General features: G+C 41.1%; 1 protein-coding gene across 1 annotated transcript in view; it reads right to left on the bottom strand.

Annotated features, from left to right (window-relative positions):
• Positions 1–255: 255 nt before the first annotated feature.
• SLC13A1 (solute carrier family 13 member 1) overlaps positions 256–19865 on the bottom strand; it is a 96931-nt gene continuing 77321 nt past the window's right edge. Inside the window, exons 9-16 of the mRNA XM_056847194.1 lie at positions 16567–16686; positions 13741–13839; positions 13538–13639; positions 8603–8706; positions 7608–7717; positions 3221–3382; positions 1003–1140; positions 256–393 (exon numbers count right to left, since the gene is read on the bottom strand). Of these exons, the coding sequence (XP_056703172.1) occupies positions 256–393; positions 1003–1140; positions 3221–3382; positions 7608–7717; positions 8603–8706; positions 13538–13639; positions 13741–13839; positions 16567–16686 (973 nt within the window). The remainder of the gene's footprint in view (positions 394–1002; positions 1141–3220; positions 3383–7607; positions 7718–8602; positions 8707–13537; positions 13640–13740; positions 13840–16566; positions 16687–19865) is intronic.

Genomic DNA, 19865 nt, shown 5'->3' with positions numbered 1-19865 from the left:
ACAGGGGCAAATTACCATTCATAATGAATGTGCATAGCAACAGATGCTGCCTTCAAAACCCTCACGAGTAAAATCTGAATGGGATGAGCCAATGGGAAATTCGTACAGGCTCACTGGCTGTTGCAGTACTCATACTATGACATTCTCGCTTTATGACCTTTAATAATGATTTATCAGTCCATGGGACAAGGAAATAAAAAGCATAAAATATCCTAGACTAAGTTGTGGTGTAGAGATCTAGGAGCTCCTTTGTTTTTAAGGTCCGGTGTTGTTAGTAACCAGGGGGGCCCAACTGGGATAAGCACTGAGATGAAACAAAGGCACGGCCCACGTCATAACAGCAAGCATGACAACAGCAACTCCAATTATATTGACACCCAAACCAGCTTTTACCTGAAATGGAAAAAAAATCTGTTTACAAGACAATTTTTTTCAGAGCAATTTTGCAAGCCTAAAGATATTTATTTAAAGATATTTATTTAAAGGATTCAGCCTGGATCGAATGCATGCTTTTCGCCTAATGTGTGTTCAATCCTGGCTAAAACAGGGATTAAAGGAGGATAAAGTGACCATGCGATTTCACCCGGTATTAACGTTTGAGCTGGGAACGACCTATGGTAGTTTAAAGCAGGCTATGATCAGGGCAGATTAATACACGCTGAGGCCCTAAACCATGTCACGTTTAAGTAGCCCTATATCATCGCGAAAAAGTGCATTAGTAAAATTCAGTGTGTTATTTTATTGAGGAGTAGAAAATTTCCAGAAATTTTGAAGCTGTGAGGAAAAAAGTTTCTCCCCCCCGCCCCAACCCCAACTTCGACATTTTGGGAAAAGTAGAAATACAGGCAATACTTTCTTTTCTATCAATCCTAATCTTCTTTTACTTATTTAACAGCAAACAATGTATTGTTTACAATTTATTTAGTATATAAAATTGTACTATTTGTCTGGCAACCCATTCCTGGGGGGTGGGGTGGCTCAGTGAATTTGGTGAATACATACCATGTCAATGACTTTCAGGTGCCCATAGGAAAACACAATGGCATTGGGTGGATTTGCTACTGGCAGCAGGAATGCAAATGATGTGCAGAGGGTTGAGGGGATCAAAATATAAAGGGGGTTCACATGAATGGCTTCAGCCTGTTAAATGCCATGAGAAAGAGCTGGTTTCAGCAATTCATTGCTCAGATTCATTACAAGAAGTGCAGCTGATACAAAAAGGGACTAATATACATGGAGACCTGACACAAATTAGAATAACAGAGGCATAAAGCATAAGCATGACCATTCTGGTGTATTAATCATTCAGAGTGTTTAAATACAATGTGGCCCATGAAACAGATTGTTACTAAAGGTTTCTCATTGTCTATTCCTATGTGTATATTGGTATGCCACCTTATTGGGCTGATAAGCCTGCTGCTCTACAGTATTCCATAGCAGAACGGGCCACAGTACTATAATCTGCTGTACTTCACTGTGCTTTAGTGATCCGGTGTGGTCTTTAAAGATTAGTACGTTCTTTTAAAATTCATATGAGAACCTTGAATTTTCTATAACAATGCACAGAGAATAACTCCACAAAGAAACATCCCAAATTCATTGAAAGCAAACACATAAACATACAGTTTTATTAAGTGCTGTCTGTCTCCCATGAATGCGACGGAACACAATTTCTGCTGCCCTGTGTCTGACATATTGGCTTCCCTTAAGAACGGATGCTTCTCTTGTTTCTGGGCTTTTCTGCACACTTTACTCCTGATTTCCTTGGGAGTTGATCCATAATCTGTTTAGCACAGTTCTTCTGCACGTTTGCCCTCCCTCTTCATTGTCACAGTTGTGCAGTTAATTTTCTTCTGCATGTGCCTTCAATAATCAGGATTTTCAAGGGAGGGTGCTGTTGTCATTGGTGGCATCAGAGCAGCCCTCCCCATTTTAATTTTTTTGCATGCTTATATTAATATATTGACATCATGGCTTCGTTTTTTTTTAAAGATGATAAAATATTGCTATATCACTGTAATTATAGGTCAAGCAGATTCTTTGAATTCCCAGCTTTCATTTTTTAAAAAAAAGTAAATATCTAGCCCTTTCCCTTGTGGAGATATGTCTTTTTCCTTGTACCTCCACAAAGGAAGACACTAGAGACTTACCTTTTTAAACAAATGAAAGCTGGAAATTCAGAGAAGCTGTTTGGCATATCATTACAGCAGTATATCGATAGATTGATATTTTAGTGCCTTTAAAAAAATGAAACCACTTGTCTTTAGGGTGGGGGCAGAGAAGAGGGAGTGGCTTGACAATGATGACAGTCTAATCATCAAAAAGTGGGCTGGAGGTGCATGGGAATGGGTGGGATGAATAAAATCGACAGAAATATTACTTACAAGGAAAAAGGTGACTCAAAATTGGCTTCCAGAAAAAAGATCGGTGTAAAAGTAGTCTCAAAAGAAATGGGAAAAACTTGGGCATTCGGGGGGGGGGGAGAAGTGAAAACAAAAAGTACACAAACGCGTGCAGAAATCAGGAGTTAAACTGAAGCACCATGGGGCCAAAACTGACGGAGGGGAAAAAACATGCAGAAAAGCCACTTGTTAACTTCTATTGAGCCTCAGCTACATACAATACCACACCTGTTTACTCTAAACCTAATCAACCGCACATTGCTGCCATCCTCTGATTTCTGCTCACATTTACTAATTCAGATCCCCATTCCATTCTTGAAACCTTTTGGCAACTCAGTGAAAAACAAAATTAATTGGAACAGGGTAGTCTCCTGCCCCAGGTTCTTTTCTGTTTACAGAAAGAAAACTACGTGGGAATTGGCAGTACTTCAGGGACTTTTTTTTTTGCTAACGTGCAGGTTATAATTTTCTAACAGGAAGCCACTTCTCTGTGTTCAGCCAAAAAAGTGCAACCAAGGTGAAATTTTTCCCCAATGGGAAAAACAATAGGATTCTGGGATTTGTATTTACAGAAAGAAAACTGTAAATGGTTGTTCTTTGGGGTCATTCTTCACTAATGTGAGAATTTCCTAAAATGACTATAGACCAAGTTTTTTTGTGCCTTTTGCCAAAAGCAACTGCAACAGGAGTGGATGTTATCACCAATCGCTGTATTAAGCATGCTTTGAAAGAGTGGCAAAACCCAAGCTTGTACTATTCTTTATCCACCTTGAACTGACCACTTCAAAACCAAGCCAGATGTAGAAAAAATAACTCACCAAAGGGGCTAGGATAGGCAGAAATATGGTTATAGTGGCAGGATTGCTTGCCACTTCAGTCACTGAGGTGACAATCAAAGATGAGATGAGAATAATCAACCATACAGGTAGCGATCCCAAAGGAGTTAATTTGCTTGCTATCCAGGCTGAGAGTTGTGAAACCTGAGAAAAGGAACATTTGTGTAATTAACTTAGTTATTTGTAAAGAGGATTAGGGATTTTTCCCACATGTGCCATCCCAAAAAAAGAGAGACCATCTTAAAGTTGTACACAATGTACAGTTATGAACAGTAATAAATTTATCATGTGTATAGTCTCATCTTACATCCAGGGTCATCTTCCTTTCAAGTAAATGCGGATATGAAATGCATATATTTGTAAGGACAGCATCAACACAGTGTTTTGACATTCATAGCAGATTAGTATGGAAGTGGAGATACTCTTTGTGAACCTGCAGTGTTTCCCCCCCGCCTTATAAAAGATATTTCTGTTAAAATAGTCAACACTTGATAAATTTTGAGAGCATCTCAGTGTTGAAATTAAGTTCCCAGACATTTTAGCCACAATGGTTAACAGATATTTTGCATCACAACTGCTCTGAAATTGTGTTGATGTTCTTGGATCTACATCAGCTGTCTTTCAGAGATTCTTTGCAGGTTCTTTTTCTTTTGAATATGCTGTTTAGAAAGGGGTTTATGCCATTGTTTCTACAATCCTCAGTTCGCAATTTATGGTAAATCTCCACTGAGAGAGAGGATTTATATAACAGGAATAGAACTTCCTCACCTCCCCCGTGCAACCCAAAATGCTGCTCTTAGGGGACAGGGGACCACCAGTAATACCATGAGGAGGAAGTCAGAGTTCTGTAGCAGGAGAGGGAAAATGGTGAAAATTAATTCCCCTTTGTTAGTGGAATTTTCTTCTGGATCCATCCCCATGATTCTTACTATTCCACACAATGAATGAGATTTTAAGAAGCCATCCCAACTAGGGCTGTTGAATTAAAAAAAATTCGGTATAGTTTGGATTCGGCTGAATTCGGCCCATTTAGATTCGGGATATGCCGAAGTCCGAACTCCCCCGCTTCGGGTCCGTGCAATTCGGCGGGAATTCAAAGTTCGGGAAAAAAATTTGGCCAAATAAAGCCATTAAAAACACAACTGCGCCTTTCCGCGGCTCTGGGGGGGGCATTTTGGGGAGTAGAGGTCCCAAACTTTGAGCGGAGCTTCAAAGGACACTTCTTGAAAGACCCCCCAAGTTTTGTAAAGATTGGGTCAGGGGGGGCTGAGATATGGGCCCCGAAAGGGGTCCCCCCCTTAATGTGCATCTCTGAGCAGAGCTTGCCGCCCACGCACAAAGCTCCCAGCCCCGACAAACAGCTGATACGTTTGCAAAGCATTGCAACACAACTGCAAGCAACACGACTGCAAAAGCAACACAACCTTGTAAGCAACACCTTTGCAACTGTGCAAAGCAACACCTGACACCTGGGAGTTTGCAAACCATGGAAAGAGACAGAGGCAGCTAGCTATGCATAATGAGCAGGGGTGGAATTTCCCCTTTTGCATCGGACTCCAAATGCATTCTTTAAGTCACCATTTGAAAACAAGTTTTGAGCAAGCATCCAAATAGACCTAACCACTCTTATGAATGAGGGAAAACCTGAAGACACACAACTGAAACCCCCCCTCAAACCAGGGAGAGAGAGACTCGAGGGGGAACACACCCCCAGGCAGAACCGGCAAAAGCCCCCTTTGGCTTCCCCCCCACCCACAGAAACTGCTCCCTCCCCACACACACACCGACTCTGCTTCCCCCCCCACACACACACACAGGAGAAAAATTATAGATTAAAGCCCCCAAAGGGGTCTTACTGTGGCTGTCTTCTGTTCCATCAGGAGGGGCTGGGGAGGACTTGTAATCCAAGACGATTCCAATTAGGCACGGGATGTTTTGCTCTGGAGATGCACAGGATCAGCTGATCCATTCATCCCAATAGGGAAAAGGGGAAAGCCCATATCTCGGGACCCCCTGATCCAATGTTTACAAAACTTGGGTGGTCTTTTAAGAAGCCTTGTCTGAAGCTCCGCTCAAAGTTTGGGATCTGCACCCCCAAAAATGCACCCCCTGCAGCCACGGAAAGAGAAAAGGGGGGGGAGCCGATATTTCTGCCCCCACTGAACCCATCTTTACAAAACTTGGGTGGTATCTTAAGAAGGATTGTCTGAAGTTATGCTGAAAGTCTGGGGGCTGTATCCCCAAAAAAGCGCCCCCTGAAGCCACAGAAATGGAAAAGGGGGGAGGGAAAAGGGGTGGAGCCCATATCTCGAAACCCCCTGACCCAATGTTTACAAAACATGGGGGGTATCTTAAGAAGGCTCATCTGAAGCTCCACTGAAGGTTTGGGGTCTGTACCCCCAAAAATGCACCCCCTGCAGCCATGGAAAGAAAAAAGGGGGGAGCCCATATCTCGGGACCCAATGTTTACAAAACTTGGGTGGTCTCTTAAGAAGGCTTGTCTGAATCTCTGCTGAAAGTTTTGTGTCTGTACCCCAAAAAATATGCCCCCTGCAGCCACAGAAAGGAGTGAATGTGCACAAGCACCCCCCACACACACACACACACAAGGATTTCCCTCTCTCTCTCTCTCTCCCCGGCTGGGCCGCACATCAGCTGATTCCTCCAGTACTCAGTCCTGACTGATTGGCCAGAAGAAGACCCAGCTTGGCCACCGATTGGCCGGGGGAGGAGAATGCTGCTTACTGACTGTTATGCTGCTTACTGACGGCCGAATTTGCTGGATTTATTCGTGAACTCCCGAACTCGCTGAATTCGGCACCCCCGGTTGCCCGCCATTTTTGAGTTCGGTTCGTCCCGAACTAAAAACCACCGAATCAGGGGAAATTCGGCTGTTTTTCAGTTCGGGCCGAACCGAATCAACAGCCCTAATCCCAACCATACCTTCAAATTAGCAGGACTTACTTCTGAGTAAATGTATTTAAATAGCAGTAGGCTTAAATACATATGAGGGCATTTGTTTGATGCACGGTCAGCTTCAATCAGATATGAAGTCCAAGCTTTGCGGATCTTGTTTTTAGAGCAAAAGGGTGCACATGTTAGGGAAACTGAATTCTCCCTGTACCAGAGCCCATTTGGGGAAGAAATGCCATCGGGGAGTGCAGTAGGGTCATAAAGCATGCGTGGGGAGAGAATTTAGCTCCTCCATCTGATACTCCCTTTGGTCTAAAACTTGACCCCATACCCCTTTTTATATATGATTGGATGGATCCAGGTTTAAACCCTGGCCTGCCACAGTCATGGGTATTTTGACCTTTGCTTTTACGAACACCACAATACTGTGACTTTTAAATAATAATCATTTATCTAACATTGATAGCATCTGGGTATTTAGAGAAACAGAACTATGGACTAAACACAACAGTGGCAACCTCTATGTGTGTGTCGGCCAAAAGTATGGATCTTGCTATGAAACTGGTCACTGGTTCTCCTTTGGCCCCACCATTCAGTCTTCACGTCATCCAAGTTTTGCCCCTGGCATGGCAAGGCAACCATGCTTATAAAGAGGGTGGAGCAGAAACACCCCCTGCCACACTTGCTGCCTCCACTCAGAGCATCCAGAGGTATGGGAAGTTTGGGTTAGGTCTGTTAGTATATTATGAAGCACAATGATTTTTGACCAATTTACACATGTGACAATATCAACATTCACAATGGTGATTAGAGCTGGGAGCTTCAGTGTGAGTTTGATCACAAAACCATTTTGGTTAAACAACCCCGTCATTTAAAATATTGTTGTAGGATACATAGATGTCCTTTCAATTAGTAGGCTGTGGACTATATTTAGGTAATCACAGAAGAGATTCATCTTGATTTCAGCATATAATGCTACAAAACCAAACACAATAACTAGAGAGTAAGCTTAGTGGTGCTTATTTCTGAGTAAACATGTGTAGGATTGCATTGTATGTTCTTGAGTGCCACACTTCTGTGCATGAAGATGCCCCAGGTTTAGGAAAACATGATTCTACTTGAACTGTCTGTTTTCTGTCCACAATGATGATTCTATTCACTGTTACTTAGCATTTGTTCCACTAAATGTAATAAATGCAGTCAACTTGGAAATAAATCAAACTCAGTTTTCATGATCTATGTTTTTATGCTGGGATGGGGCTTTTGTAATGCTGAAGTCAAATTATTATCTTTTAATTTTGTAAAAAAAATTGTAAGCTGCCGCAGGCATGTTCCTGGCAAAGCGGCATAAAAATGTTCCAAATAAACAAATAAACCTTTTCTTCAAATTTTTATTGCAACAAGTTACTGCTTATTAATAATATTGATTGAGTATATTGTTTAAAAAATATATTACCTCACAGCCATCTGCTATTGCGAATCCTCCACCAACGAGAATGGCAATTTCCCAAGGCATGCATGCCTGAAACTCTTTCCAAGTAATCAGTGGAGTGTAATCAAAAGCAACTACAGAGGAAGAAAACAAAATTAAGATCTACAAGAAAAAAAGGTCTGTTGCATTACCTTTCCATTACTCTTGCTTATTTTTAAACACATAATATCCACATTTATAATAATCTTTCAAGTGTTGCTCACTATGAAGAATTAACCAAATTTGGCAAAGCCCTACAACCCATTCTCAGTGTGAGTGCCTAGATGACATACAGATACACTAGGGTAGTGGTTAGTGTCTCACTAGTACTGGGGACACCCAGGTTCAAATTAAGCTATGAATCTCATTTAGCAACCTTGGGCCATTCATTGGAATTGAGTCAAAGCTGGTCTCCTTGGAAGTTAAACCCCATTTTATTCAATGGGGCTTGCTCCCAGGAAGCTATTCTTAGGACTGCGATGATTCTAACTTACCTCACAGAATTCTTGTGAAAATTAAATAGAGATTCATGCTTCCCTCTGCACCTTGGTGAAGGGGCAGGATAAAAATGTGATGGGTTTACTTAGCAATTGATGGAAGGAAGCTTCAGGCTGGAGCCAGCCTCCATCACAAGTTGGGGACTCCCACTACCAATGGATTCCCTGTTCATTTGAATGGGAGTCAATTAGCATGTATAGCAAACGACAACCTCCACAGAACCTCCTTTCCTCTGCAGGCTTATAATAGCTCCATGTCTGTATTGTAGTGAATACAAAGCTCTGAATTGGAGAGCATGAAGGCTGAGGTTTTATTCCAGCAGTCTAGCCATTACTACGGTAATTTATGACATTTGTTCAAATATGAACATTAGTAACAAATTTGACAAAAGAATGGGAAAAGCTCAGCATCCTGGAGTGCCCTGTCTCATGTCTCATTTCATGTGAACTTATTCTCCAATTGCCAAGGAAGTATAACTCAACTGCTTTGTCCATTTGAAGATTTAGACAATGTTTTTGCTGGTACAATGAAGAAGAGGAGGCCAATGAGTAAAGCGGCTGTTGAATCTGTAGCAAATCCTGGGTATCTGAGGAGGGATGTGAAGAACATTTAGTCAATATTGTCACTGCAGTAGGAAAATGAATTATTCTCAGATTCTTCAGCCAGCTTAGAGAGCTATTTCATAGTGATGAGAACCAGCTCTAATTATCTCAAGACAGTATTATTATTATTATTATTATTATTATTATTATTATTATTATTATTATTATTATTATTATTATTAATTGGATTTCTACCCCGTTCTCTATCCGGGCCTAGGTCGGACTCAGAGTGGCTCACATCTGTCAAAATATACATATCATATATAAAATCAAAGGCATTCAATAAAACTCCAAACATACATTTAAAATCTTCAACTACCAATTGACGCCAATTGCACATACTGGTCCATAAGGAGCCTGGGGCTGGCAACCAAAGATCCCCCTTAATTCAATCGATGGAACAGAGAAACAAAAGAAGGGGGGGAGGCCAGCTATGATAACATACTGTTGCTGCCCTCAACCATAGGCCTGGCAGAACATCTTGGTCTTACAGGCCCTGTGGAACAGTAATAAATCCTGCAGAGAAAGCCCTGGCCTTAGTTGAGGACAGTCGGACACTCTTTGGGCTAGGGACCACCAATAAGAAATTATTTGCAGAGCAAATAATATAGGGGCATACCAAAAGAGACAGACCCATAGATATGATGGTCCCCGATCATTTAGGGCTTTAAAGGTTAAAACTAGCACCTTGAACCTGATCTGGCACTCCACCTGGAGCCAGTGCAGTTGTCGGAGCACTGGCTGAATGCGAGCTCTTATTGATTATTCTATGCAGGTTGTCACTTGAAGAAACAAGAAACCAGTAGTTTAGTTAGATTTGTTTATCACAGGAGGAGCTCAGTACCAGCCTAAAGGAGGATAGAGGCTGTTATTAGTGGTTTCCAATACTTACAGAAAATCTTTTTGCTGAGATTAATCTCTTGACCCGAAAATATGTCACACAGCCCCTTCCCCACTTGCAGGGGAAATCAACATATATCCCTTCACCATGACAGAATAAAGTGATGGATATTCTCAGGCTCTTTATGCTTGCATATACAACCTAGACACTGAGCCAGGAGGAGGGCCCACAGCTCCGGAAAGTATATTTATCTTGCCTTGTTTGGAAAACTACACTATTATAGAACTGTTGTGACATTATGGCTATTGTTGGCCATCTCTCTCTATTTTTATTGGAAAAAAGAAAGCCTGTTGGATGGACTGTGGTCCACTAAGGCAGGGGTCTCCAATACTGGAGAGCCTGTGAGTACTTTTGGAATTTTCAGGATGAGGAGGGAGTGCCACCACAAAATGGCTGCCACTGTGGCTCAGGTCAGTCACAAAATGTTGGGTTTCCAAGCTACGATGGAGGCAGCTGTTTCTGAAATGATGCTTTCTGCAGACACAAAGGTGATGGGTTCTTCTGAAACACCTCCTGCTCCAATAGGGTTGCCAGGTCCCTCTTTGCCACCAGTGGGATGTTTTTGTGGTGGAGCCTGAGGTGGGCGGGGTTTGGGGAGGGACTTCAATGCCATAGAGTCCATTTGCCAAAGCAGCCATTTTCTCCAGATGAACTGATCTCTATTGGCTGGAAATCAGTTGTAATAGCAGGAGAGCTCCAGCTAGTACCTGGAGGTTGCCAACCCTATGCTCCAATGAAGTGGAGAAAAACCTAGGGTGGCTATTTGCTTGTGAGGAGAGATGGGCTCAACAGTAAAGCATGTCTGATGAGACAGGTTACATATACAGGTAAAATATGCTGGATAACAGTCAGTATGTTATTAGATCCTATGTAAGCTAGAAAATTTTCCTGTGATTTAAGGAAATCATTGGGGTTAACAAGGCCTATTGTCATTTTAATTTAATCAGAGCACTTATCTACAATAAGCAGCTCCCCCACTTTGTGCAACCATCAGTTTTCCTGTGAAATTTGATCAGATGTTCCTGCCAGGTATAACTACAAGCCTCCTTGAAAGAGGCCTGAAGGGATGGATCCCAGAAATCTTTGCTGCCTCTGCAGCTGTCTCAAGAAATTGCTGAAAACTGTAGGACTGGGAATCCTGGGGTATAAAATAGCTGCAGAATGTTTTGCAGGCAATGAGTTAATCTGAAATAACCATGAGAAATAAGAATTTGGCCAACCTCAGATGAACTATCTTGTTCAGGTTCTAACAATCGGAACTGTTACTATGGTGACGCCACACTTTCCAGGAGTAAATGTAAATAGCTGTTGGTTGTTTGCATTGGATGAAAATGAAATCAACAAAGGGCTTTCCTGTATATGGGCAATATATTAAATATTCTTGAGTAAAATATTACTTTATAGAGATGACACAAGCAGCTGAATTTCTCTAGGAAATCATCTTAGAAACTGAAAAGGATTTCTACTGAAATAACAATGAAAAGCCTCATTTGTTGTGTGATTTTATGTGTACAGGGGATTTTTTTTTAAAGTATACAGAACTATGTAATTAACAAAGATGTAGACAGTAAAAAACTGAAATATTCATATCTTGTCATTGTAAGGAAATTTAGCCATTTGATCTAATTGAATTAGGCGGGACGTATAGCATTCTAAAATGACTGGCTGTAATAGAAAATGATGCATGTTCACGTTCAAATGAAAATGGATTGCAGAGGACCACGAAAGAAGTGTTACGAAGATGCACACTGTTTTGGTGCCTGAAAACCAAGATCCTGTTTGCTGTTGTTTTAAAAAACTAACAAACCACATGCTCCTTTCAAGGACATGACTGTTAAATTGAAAGCAATTGATTGGCACTTGCTTTTTGAAATAATCAGTATTTGTTTTGTCAAGACTCTTGTACTGGGAAGTCTTTTTAGTATCCATGCTGTGTGGTCACTGCATGTACTTCTCTGATCTGTAGATATATCAGTAAGACTTGTTGGTAAAGGTTCAGCAAACATCAGACACCTTCCACATTAACATAGCTTTGAATATTGCTGTTATTTTGGAGATACAGAGGTTAGATAAGTTGAATGAGCCATTATATTTATGGAAAAAAAATCCTCACATTCCACAGGTCACTAAATAATTTACTGGGATTTAGGCGTATTGAGATGCCTGCATATGCTGATATACATTTTTAGGTCTGAGGGGGAGCAATTTCCGCATGAAGACAGCATAGCAGTAAAAAGCAATAAGCAATAGACTGTTTCAGTCCAGCTTCTTGGAAACAACCCACAGGGACTGTAAAGTGAGATGGGGAGAAAATAGCCCGAGTAGATTTGTTATCCTGATGTGGTAGCACAAAACATATGATGGAAAGCTGAAAATGGCAGCCCATGAGCAGAATCTGGCTCACAGAAGGCCACCAGTTTCCATCCCTGGCATGGCCAATCAAAAGGCTCAGGTAGTAGGTGATGTGAAACATCTAGACCTAAGACCCTGGACAGCCACTGCCAATCAGAGTAGAAAAGACTGCCTTTGCAACTCCCAGCTGGCTGGAAAGTTATGCTACTGCCTTTACCGTTTGTTGTCCATGCTACTGTTGCCATGTAGGAAATGGATGGAATAACTAGTAGGTTTGATCTCTCACAACCATTTTTCATGTACTGATGCCCATTTGCAGTAAGCATGGAGAACACAAATGCACTGGAGTGGAAACAGTGTTCTGCAATGAATTACAGCTTTTTTGGTCCTACCCATTGACTGTAAAACCTAAATGGCAGATATTTAAATCATCTGAGGAAGTTGTGTGTGCTACAGATGTAAGAATTAGAAGGAGATGACCTGTTGTGTCACAAAACTGTACATATTACTATCCTTTAAGATGTTATCCATGATGGCAGACTTGGGTCGTTTCCATATCAATGAGAGGCAATACAATTGAAAATACAATGCTGCTTGCTGCCCTGAAAAATAGCAGTCAACGTTTCTGGAACAAAACACTTTGATGTTCAAATTTAGGTTTCCAAGTCTGATCAGCAGGACCTGAGTTATGGTTTTTATCAGTGGACATGTGCTACAACATTTCCCCTACTTACAGCCCAAAAGCCTTCAAGCCATTAGAACTTTTTAAACAAACACCAGTGGGTTTTCCCCCCAATAATGGTATTGATCACACCTGACTATGGGTTGGATATCATGGAAATTCCCCCCAAATGGAAGAGGAGGTGATTTTCGTTGATCCTCCCACTGCAGACCCCCCGTCCCCCAGGAGCAGCATTTTATGGGCATTTGGGGTGGCAGCTGGGAGGGTGGGGAGGCAAGAAATTGCTGCTCCATCAATATAAATAGCTTATATCAGCAGAGATTTACCATGGAAAATCATGGATTTACCTATCTCCTTACCAACTTTCTGAGTTATTTTTACCGATTTCTATAAATTTTAGGAACCAGAACTATTTGATTATTCACATTAGGCAACCTTTTCAGCCCAAGTGGCAAAATACTTCTGCAGCATCTACCTGTGAATATGATGGTGTGCTGGCAAACAAAGTGGGCAAAGGTTGAACTTGGACAGACTCACTAGGAGTTATGCCCAGCGGTGCCTCCAGCATCTCAGGGGCTCTCTTCGGTGGAGAACTGACCCTCCATACCAAGCGAAATGGCTTGGCATTTTGAGGTTCAGCACAGAGTATGGTGGTTGCCTACCCCTATTCTTTGCAATGGCTGTTTTATTCTGTACTTTTAAAAAGGAAAGCACACAAAGAGCAAAACCTATCCACAGCTCGTCTACATTATCTGTATAGTGTCTAAAGAAGTCTTTTTCAGTACCATCAATGTGGAGTAACTCAGAAGTCCAAGGGACAATGCAAACTCCTCAGAACACAAAACACAATGCCTGGGCATTCCCAGACATATTAACTTACTCTGGGAAAAGTGAGGCCCAACCAGGGATGAATCCAGGATCTCTAGTAAACCATAACAGGGCCATCAGAAAGAACAGGATAAGGGTGACAATTTCTGGGTAGCTGCAACAGAAGCACAGCATGTGTGTTACCATCACTCTTTATATTAGCTTGCTTTTGCATTGCTGTAATATTCTGTCCTGCAGTTTATCCTTCTGCCTTACGTGATGCATCCGAGTTTCTTGTATTCATCTTCAATTACTCGTGCTGAAGCCAGTTCCCTGGCTGTCTTTGTCTTGCCACACTGGAACATTTCTTTGAAACTGAAAGGAAAATGAATAATGTGCAATCATGGTAGCCATATGTCAGCTTATGTGCCCCCACTGCCTGTTGCTAGGATCCAGAAAGCTACTGTATGACTTCAGTTTAAGCAATGTTACCTTTTCCCCTTTCAAATAGCAGATCCTTCTGTCCTCTCCCTCCAGCTAAAGTTGCCAGCCTCCAGGTGGTAGCAGGAGATCTCCTGCTATTACAACAGATCTCCTGCTGATATAAATCAGTTCACCTGGAGAAAATGGCCACCTTGGCCATTGGACTCTCTGGCACTGAAGTCCCTCCCCTCCCTAAACCCTTCCCTCCTCAGGCTCCACCCCAAAAACCTCCCGCCAATGGCGTAGAGGAACCGGGCAACCCTACCTCCAACTCATGAATGGCTTTTAGAAATCATCCTCAATTTCAAATTGAGGTTCCTCATGTTAGAGATGCTTGTTTTGACCAACAAGTTCAAAGCTCCATTGGATATCAGCAGAGTTGGATTGAAGCCACAATCTTCCCCCCAAATAATCAATACTTCATAATTCCCATAAAGCAGAGCCTTTTTCAGCCCTGATATTTTCAGAGCTCCTACTTCACATACTGAAAAAGTGCAGTATGCACTATCCTGTCAATATACACAGTTGCCGTTTTGTGTAAATAAAGCAATTCATGTATTTCCCAGCTTTGGCACATGTGATCAGAAACCTGAGTCTGTTGCAGATATACGTTTGCGTGTAAAACTTGAAAATACATGCACTGTCATATTGATGCAAAGTAGTAACCACATGTAGACTGAATTGCATGTAGCAAGCTGTCCTGGTATGAGGGATAAGAGTACCAAAAATATAACAAACTGAACAGGGCTATTTATACAAAATATACTATGGTATAGCTGGGATATTCCTATATGTGCTTTTGTTCTGGCAAAGCAGGTTTTGTTGAACACAGCATTTAGAGGCACCATGCAGAGACATGAAATGCAAATGATGGTACCTAGCATGAGCCTCTTAGAACACAACAAACCTGGGCCTTGGCTGAGTGTGGAGCACATGTATTGTATATAGATGGTCCCAGATTCAATCCCCAGCATCTCCACTTAGAGGATCTCAGATGAGAAGTGTTGGGGAAAACCGTTCTCTATCTGCGATCCCCAAGAGTTGCAGCCAGTCAGAACTGACAATAATGAGCTAGAGGGAACCACTCAACACAAAGCTGCTTGGTATGGTCATTTGTTTAGGATTCCAGTCTCTGCTGGAATTCTTGGAAAGGTGGTCTCAATACAGTGGACAATTCTTTGAATTCTGTGAAGTTGGTAAGTACACTAACAATCTGATACATAGGCTGATGGATCAATTAAGTCTACCCATGGCTCCCTTACTCTCCTTGTTTAGGGTCTGTAATTTCGTTTTGTCTTGGTTAAAGAGTTCCTTTTGCTTGGCCCAGACTAGGTGTCTCTCTATTCTTTCCCCTAAGCAGAAGGCTCAGCCTATCAGTCCAGCACAAGGAGAAGTCGCTTGGTTGTGGTGAAGCTTTTCCAGCTGAATATGAGAAGAACCTTCCATATATCTTATACAAATATTTGTATCTACCTATGTCTACACTGTATGGGTCTATATATGTACAGAAGTCTCAAATTATTTCCTCACTTGTACCACCATCACTGTAGATGCAAATATTATTTTGGACTACACTGGGTTGATTCTGAGCTTATAAAATGTATGGGTTATCATCATGACTATGCCCATACTACCAAAGACTGGACATCCGCTTGAATGCAGCGCAGCCTTCTGGATAGCAATTGCTACACATTTTCATGAACAAAGCTAACCATTCTAATTTTTTTAAAATGTCACATCCATTTCTACATTCTAGTGTACAAACTCTTCTAATTCTGTGGAAGCAAAGAGAAAGTCTTCTGTGTGTTGCATCTATGATCTTTTAAGAGCCTGATCATAAGCACACTTGTTAATAAAATGAATTCTTGGATGGGATGGAAGAATGCTTTTCATCATTATTTGGGAAAAGCCAGGTTTAGGAACAGCTCTGCAAATAAGTTACTGGCCTAAAAGGTTGTTTTTTGTTTTTGTTTTTACCAGTCAGCCTTCCCACCTGGGCTAAAATCAGCATCTCACAATACTTGACAGGGCCCTGACATAACATAAGTCGTTGTAAGGTTGCACCTCTGTTGGAACACTGTCTAACAACAAGGTGTTTAATAATTATTAAACACCCAGACAATATTTTTGTGATGGTAAAATATTAAGCATGTGGAGAGAAGGTGGCATGGTGTAGCTCAGTCTCATCAGATCTCAAACGCTAAGCAGGGTCGATACTTGGAAGGGAGACCACCAAGGAAGACTCTGCAAAGGAAGGCAATGGCAAACCACCTCTCCTTCTCACTTGCCTTCAGAACCCCTTGCTGGGTTCACCATATGTTGGTGCAACTTGCCACTTTACAAAATATTATGTGCGGGGTGTGGGGAGCAGGATTATGTGCTTTCCCCACTCTGCTCTTAATACTATGTATGTAACGTGCCACCAAATCTCAGCCGAATTATGTTCTGTGACAAAATGCAACTTTCCTGAGTTTCCAGAGGTCATCATGAGTACTTCATGATGTCCATGTTGTTTTTGTATTGAATCTGTGTGATAGCACATGTACCACGTATAATCTGCAGGGATTGTAAGGACTAGTTTCACTGTAGTTGTATAGGATACATTAAATATTTACTTACTTGAAACCTAGGAAAAGCCACTGAAGCCAAACCCATGAGAGCAACAGAATGATAATCGTGATGGGAATGCAGAGAATAAACCAGGATCCAAAATTGATGCACTGGCAACCTGGGTATCGTCTGAATATCAATGAAAAAGAGACACAATTTAAGACTCAGCCATTTACTCGAGAAAAGTTCAAAATAACTTCTTTCTTGAACTTCAGTGTCCTCTGAAACTGCCAGGACAAAGTTGTTGTTGTTTTCCAGTGACGAACAGTTAACTGGAATCTTCCAATATTTACTTCCAATATTAACATACTCTGTTAATGCGCTTTGCCAGATGTTCCAAATTCTTAATGAGCAAATACCTTCAGTTTTATCACTGTGGAACTGAAAGACTTCAGATATGTTTTCTCTTCACTTTTGTCAAAATAATACGTGTCTAGAGTGTGTAGTAACAAAAGGAATCAGACAACCAGGATTTCTCCCCAACAAGTTCTAACGTTACAAACACCAGATAGAGATAGTGAGTGTGAAGGTTTCCAGAAAGTCCATACTCACCCACCATTGGACAAGAGCTCATTGAGAAGCCCTCTGAAGTCTCTTTAGACATTAGCCAATTGAGACAAGGAAAATATCCTTAGACACACACACACACACTTATATAGTGGTGATGTGACTCATCTTTTATTGCCTGAATCCATATACTTATGGTTAGATACTTCACAATTGTTAGACACTCCAAGCATTTGAAATAATGGGTTAAATTACACTTCTCTCCTTACTTAAAACTGACTGAACTCAGTTAGTTGAACAGTATAATTTTAGATAGGTGTGATTTAATGTAATGATGTTTTAAAAGATGGCTCCTCCACCCCTACTACAACCACCTCATACTCAGACATCTCAAAATTCTCAAAAATGTTTTCTGAGAAAACACACAATTTCATAGAATCATATGTGCCTATAATGGTAAAGTAGACCATAAGCAGACATTGTCTCATGCAATTCTTTCTTACTGTTTGACAAAAGACCTTCTGAGGCAGGGACATGCAGGTGACTCTGGTGGGAATAGTCATTTGGGGAGCAAATGCAGACCCAATCAGAGGCTTAATGCTTTGGCAGGAGTCATGCAGGGCAAGTTCTCCCTGCTGCAACTCCCTCTGCATGCCAATAGCCTGAACTCATCATGCTTGAAAAGCCAAAGAGATCAACAGCTTAACAAACAGTGAGATTTTCTATAATGAGAAAAGGTTTCATTCAGATGAAAATGTTTGATTTTATTATGTTGTCCCTAGAACAAAGGTGCCAAAATTTGATTTGAGTATTAAGGTGATACTGGGATGGGTTTTTTCTTCTTCTTTTCAGAGACACTATGTGTTTGTTTCAGTCGGAGACAGGAAAAGATGGAAAGGTAGAGAGTGAATTTGCTTCTTGTCTGTCAACCCACCCTTTCACCCTCTACCTGAGCAGTATATAATTGACATATCTATGTTACTGAGGGAGGCAAACTTTTTGGACTGAGCTCTGAAGATAACTGAGGGGGCTTCTTGTCGATGAATTGCCTACAGCAAATGGGAATATAATGTCTACTCGATCACTTACATCCACATGCTTCTTACTTCTTTCAAAGAACTCCAAAGGCTGGTGAGACAGGATTTCCCTTCACAGAAGCCATGCTAATTCTTCCTCGTTAGGGCTTGTTCTTCTGTGATCTTAATCTTTAACAACTGCATCACCTATTTATCTGGCACACATTAGGCTAACTAGCCTGTAGTCTGCTGGACTTTCTCTGGATCCTTTTTTAAAAATTAGTTTTACATTTACTACCTTCCAATCACCCAGAAAGCAGACCAGTCTTAGTGACAAGTGCATATTGTTGTTTCACATTTGAGTTCCTTAGGAACCCTTCAGTGTATACCACCCAGAGCCAGTGAGTTGTTTATTTTTCGTTTGTTCAAGCCCTAGAATGTCCTCAAATATATATCAGGAAGAAATGACACAAAAAAGTCATATTTTGGTACGTGCATCAAAATGAAAGGGACAAACTTCAGAACTAACTGGACCTGAGCACTAGATGATGTACAGGCTGTGTGCTGCTCAGCAGAGAAGGCTACTAGGAATTAGAATTACATTAACATAAAATACATAGCATAGGATAGTATGTTCGTATGAATAGTCCTAAGCCTAGGAGGACGTGGAAGCCAATTAGGACTCCTATAGGTTGCAACATTATGTTAAACACACCACTGGCTTTATTTGACCAACCAAATAGGGATTCCCACCAGCTATGATTCTCTGATTCCTTTACCACGGTAAAAACATCAGTGATTTCTTTTAACCTTCATGTTTTTCTTTGAGAGCTCGTAACAAAGTAGGTGGGGTGTGTCAAATGGATTGAAAACAATATGGGAAAATGACATTGGGATAAAAATGGAACAAAATGTATGGAATAAATTATGGATGCCTCAAACAAGGAAAACTATATCAGCAGTCCTTAAGGAGAATTCTTTGAAACTGCTACACTGATTCTTCTTTCTCTTGCCAATATAAGGAGTGGCTTCAACATTCAAGGATGTGTTTGTTGTTATATGGTAACATTTTTGTAATTAATTCCTCTCCTAAATTGTTTTATATTTTTATTATTATTCTAGTGCATGTTTCCCTTATTTATTTATTTGTGTGTATGCAAGTAAGACAGATTATGCTTTAGGGATGGGGGGCTCAAGCCATATTTGAACCCCATATTGGACTGACCCGCTTGGCTGGTGTGAATCATCAGGAAGCAGCTGGGTTACACTCCTATTGCTTGACATTTCATTAGAAATGTGCCTTCGTATTGTGAGATCAGAGACTACTATGTCCTTGACATAGCTAGAGAAAGCTAAAGTTCTCTAGGGCATGGTAAAGGTGTCACCATTCAGAAGAAATATATTTCAGGAAGAAATGACACAAAAAAGGCATATTGTGGTACGTGCATCATGTCAAAATGAAAGGGACAAGCATCAGAACTAACTGGTGTTGGAAATACAAAGTCTGGTGCACAAAGTTTGATTAAAGAAAGGAAGATCAGCAGGGGGCAGCAAGTGTGAGAGTTGGATAGATAGAAAGGTTGTGATCCTTCTCCCTTCTCTTCCTGTGTTCTTGTTTGTTCCCATAATGCACCCCTCCTCTTCCTTCTTGTTACAGTGAAAGAGAGGAGTAACAGGCCGCATGTTACCCTGTTAGTTATGGACCCTAGATAGAAATAAGCCTGTCTCTCAGTCGTTTACCAAGTTTGTGATTTCTGTATACACTCACTTTGTTTAGTCCTTAAT

This window comes from Euleptes europaea, chromosome 3, assembly GCF_029931775.1.
Source record: "Euleptes europaea isolate rEulEur1 chromosome 3, rEulEur1.hap1, whole genome shotgun sequence".
Lineage (NCBI taxonomy): Eukaryota > Metazoa > Chordata > Lepidosauria > Squamata > Sphaerodactylidae > Euleptes > Euleptes europaea.
This window is presented reverse-complemented; position numbering and strand designations above follow the sequence as displayed.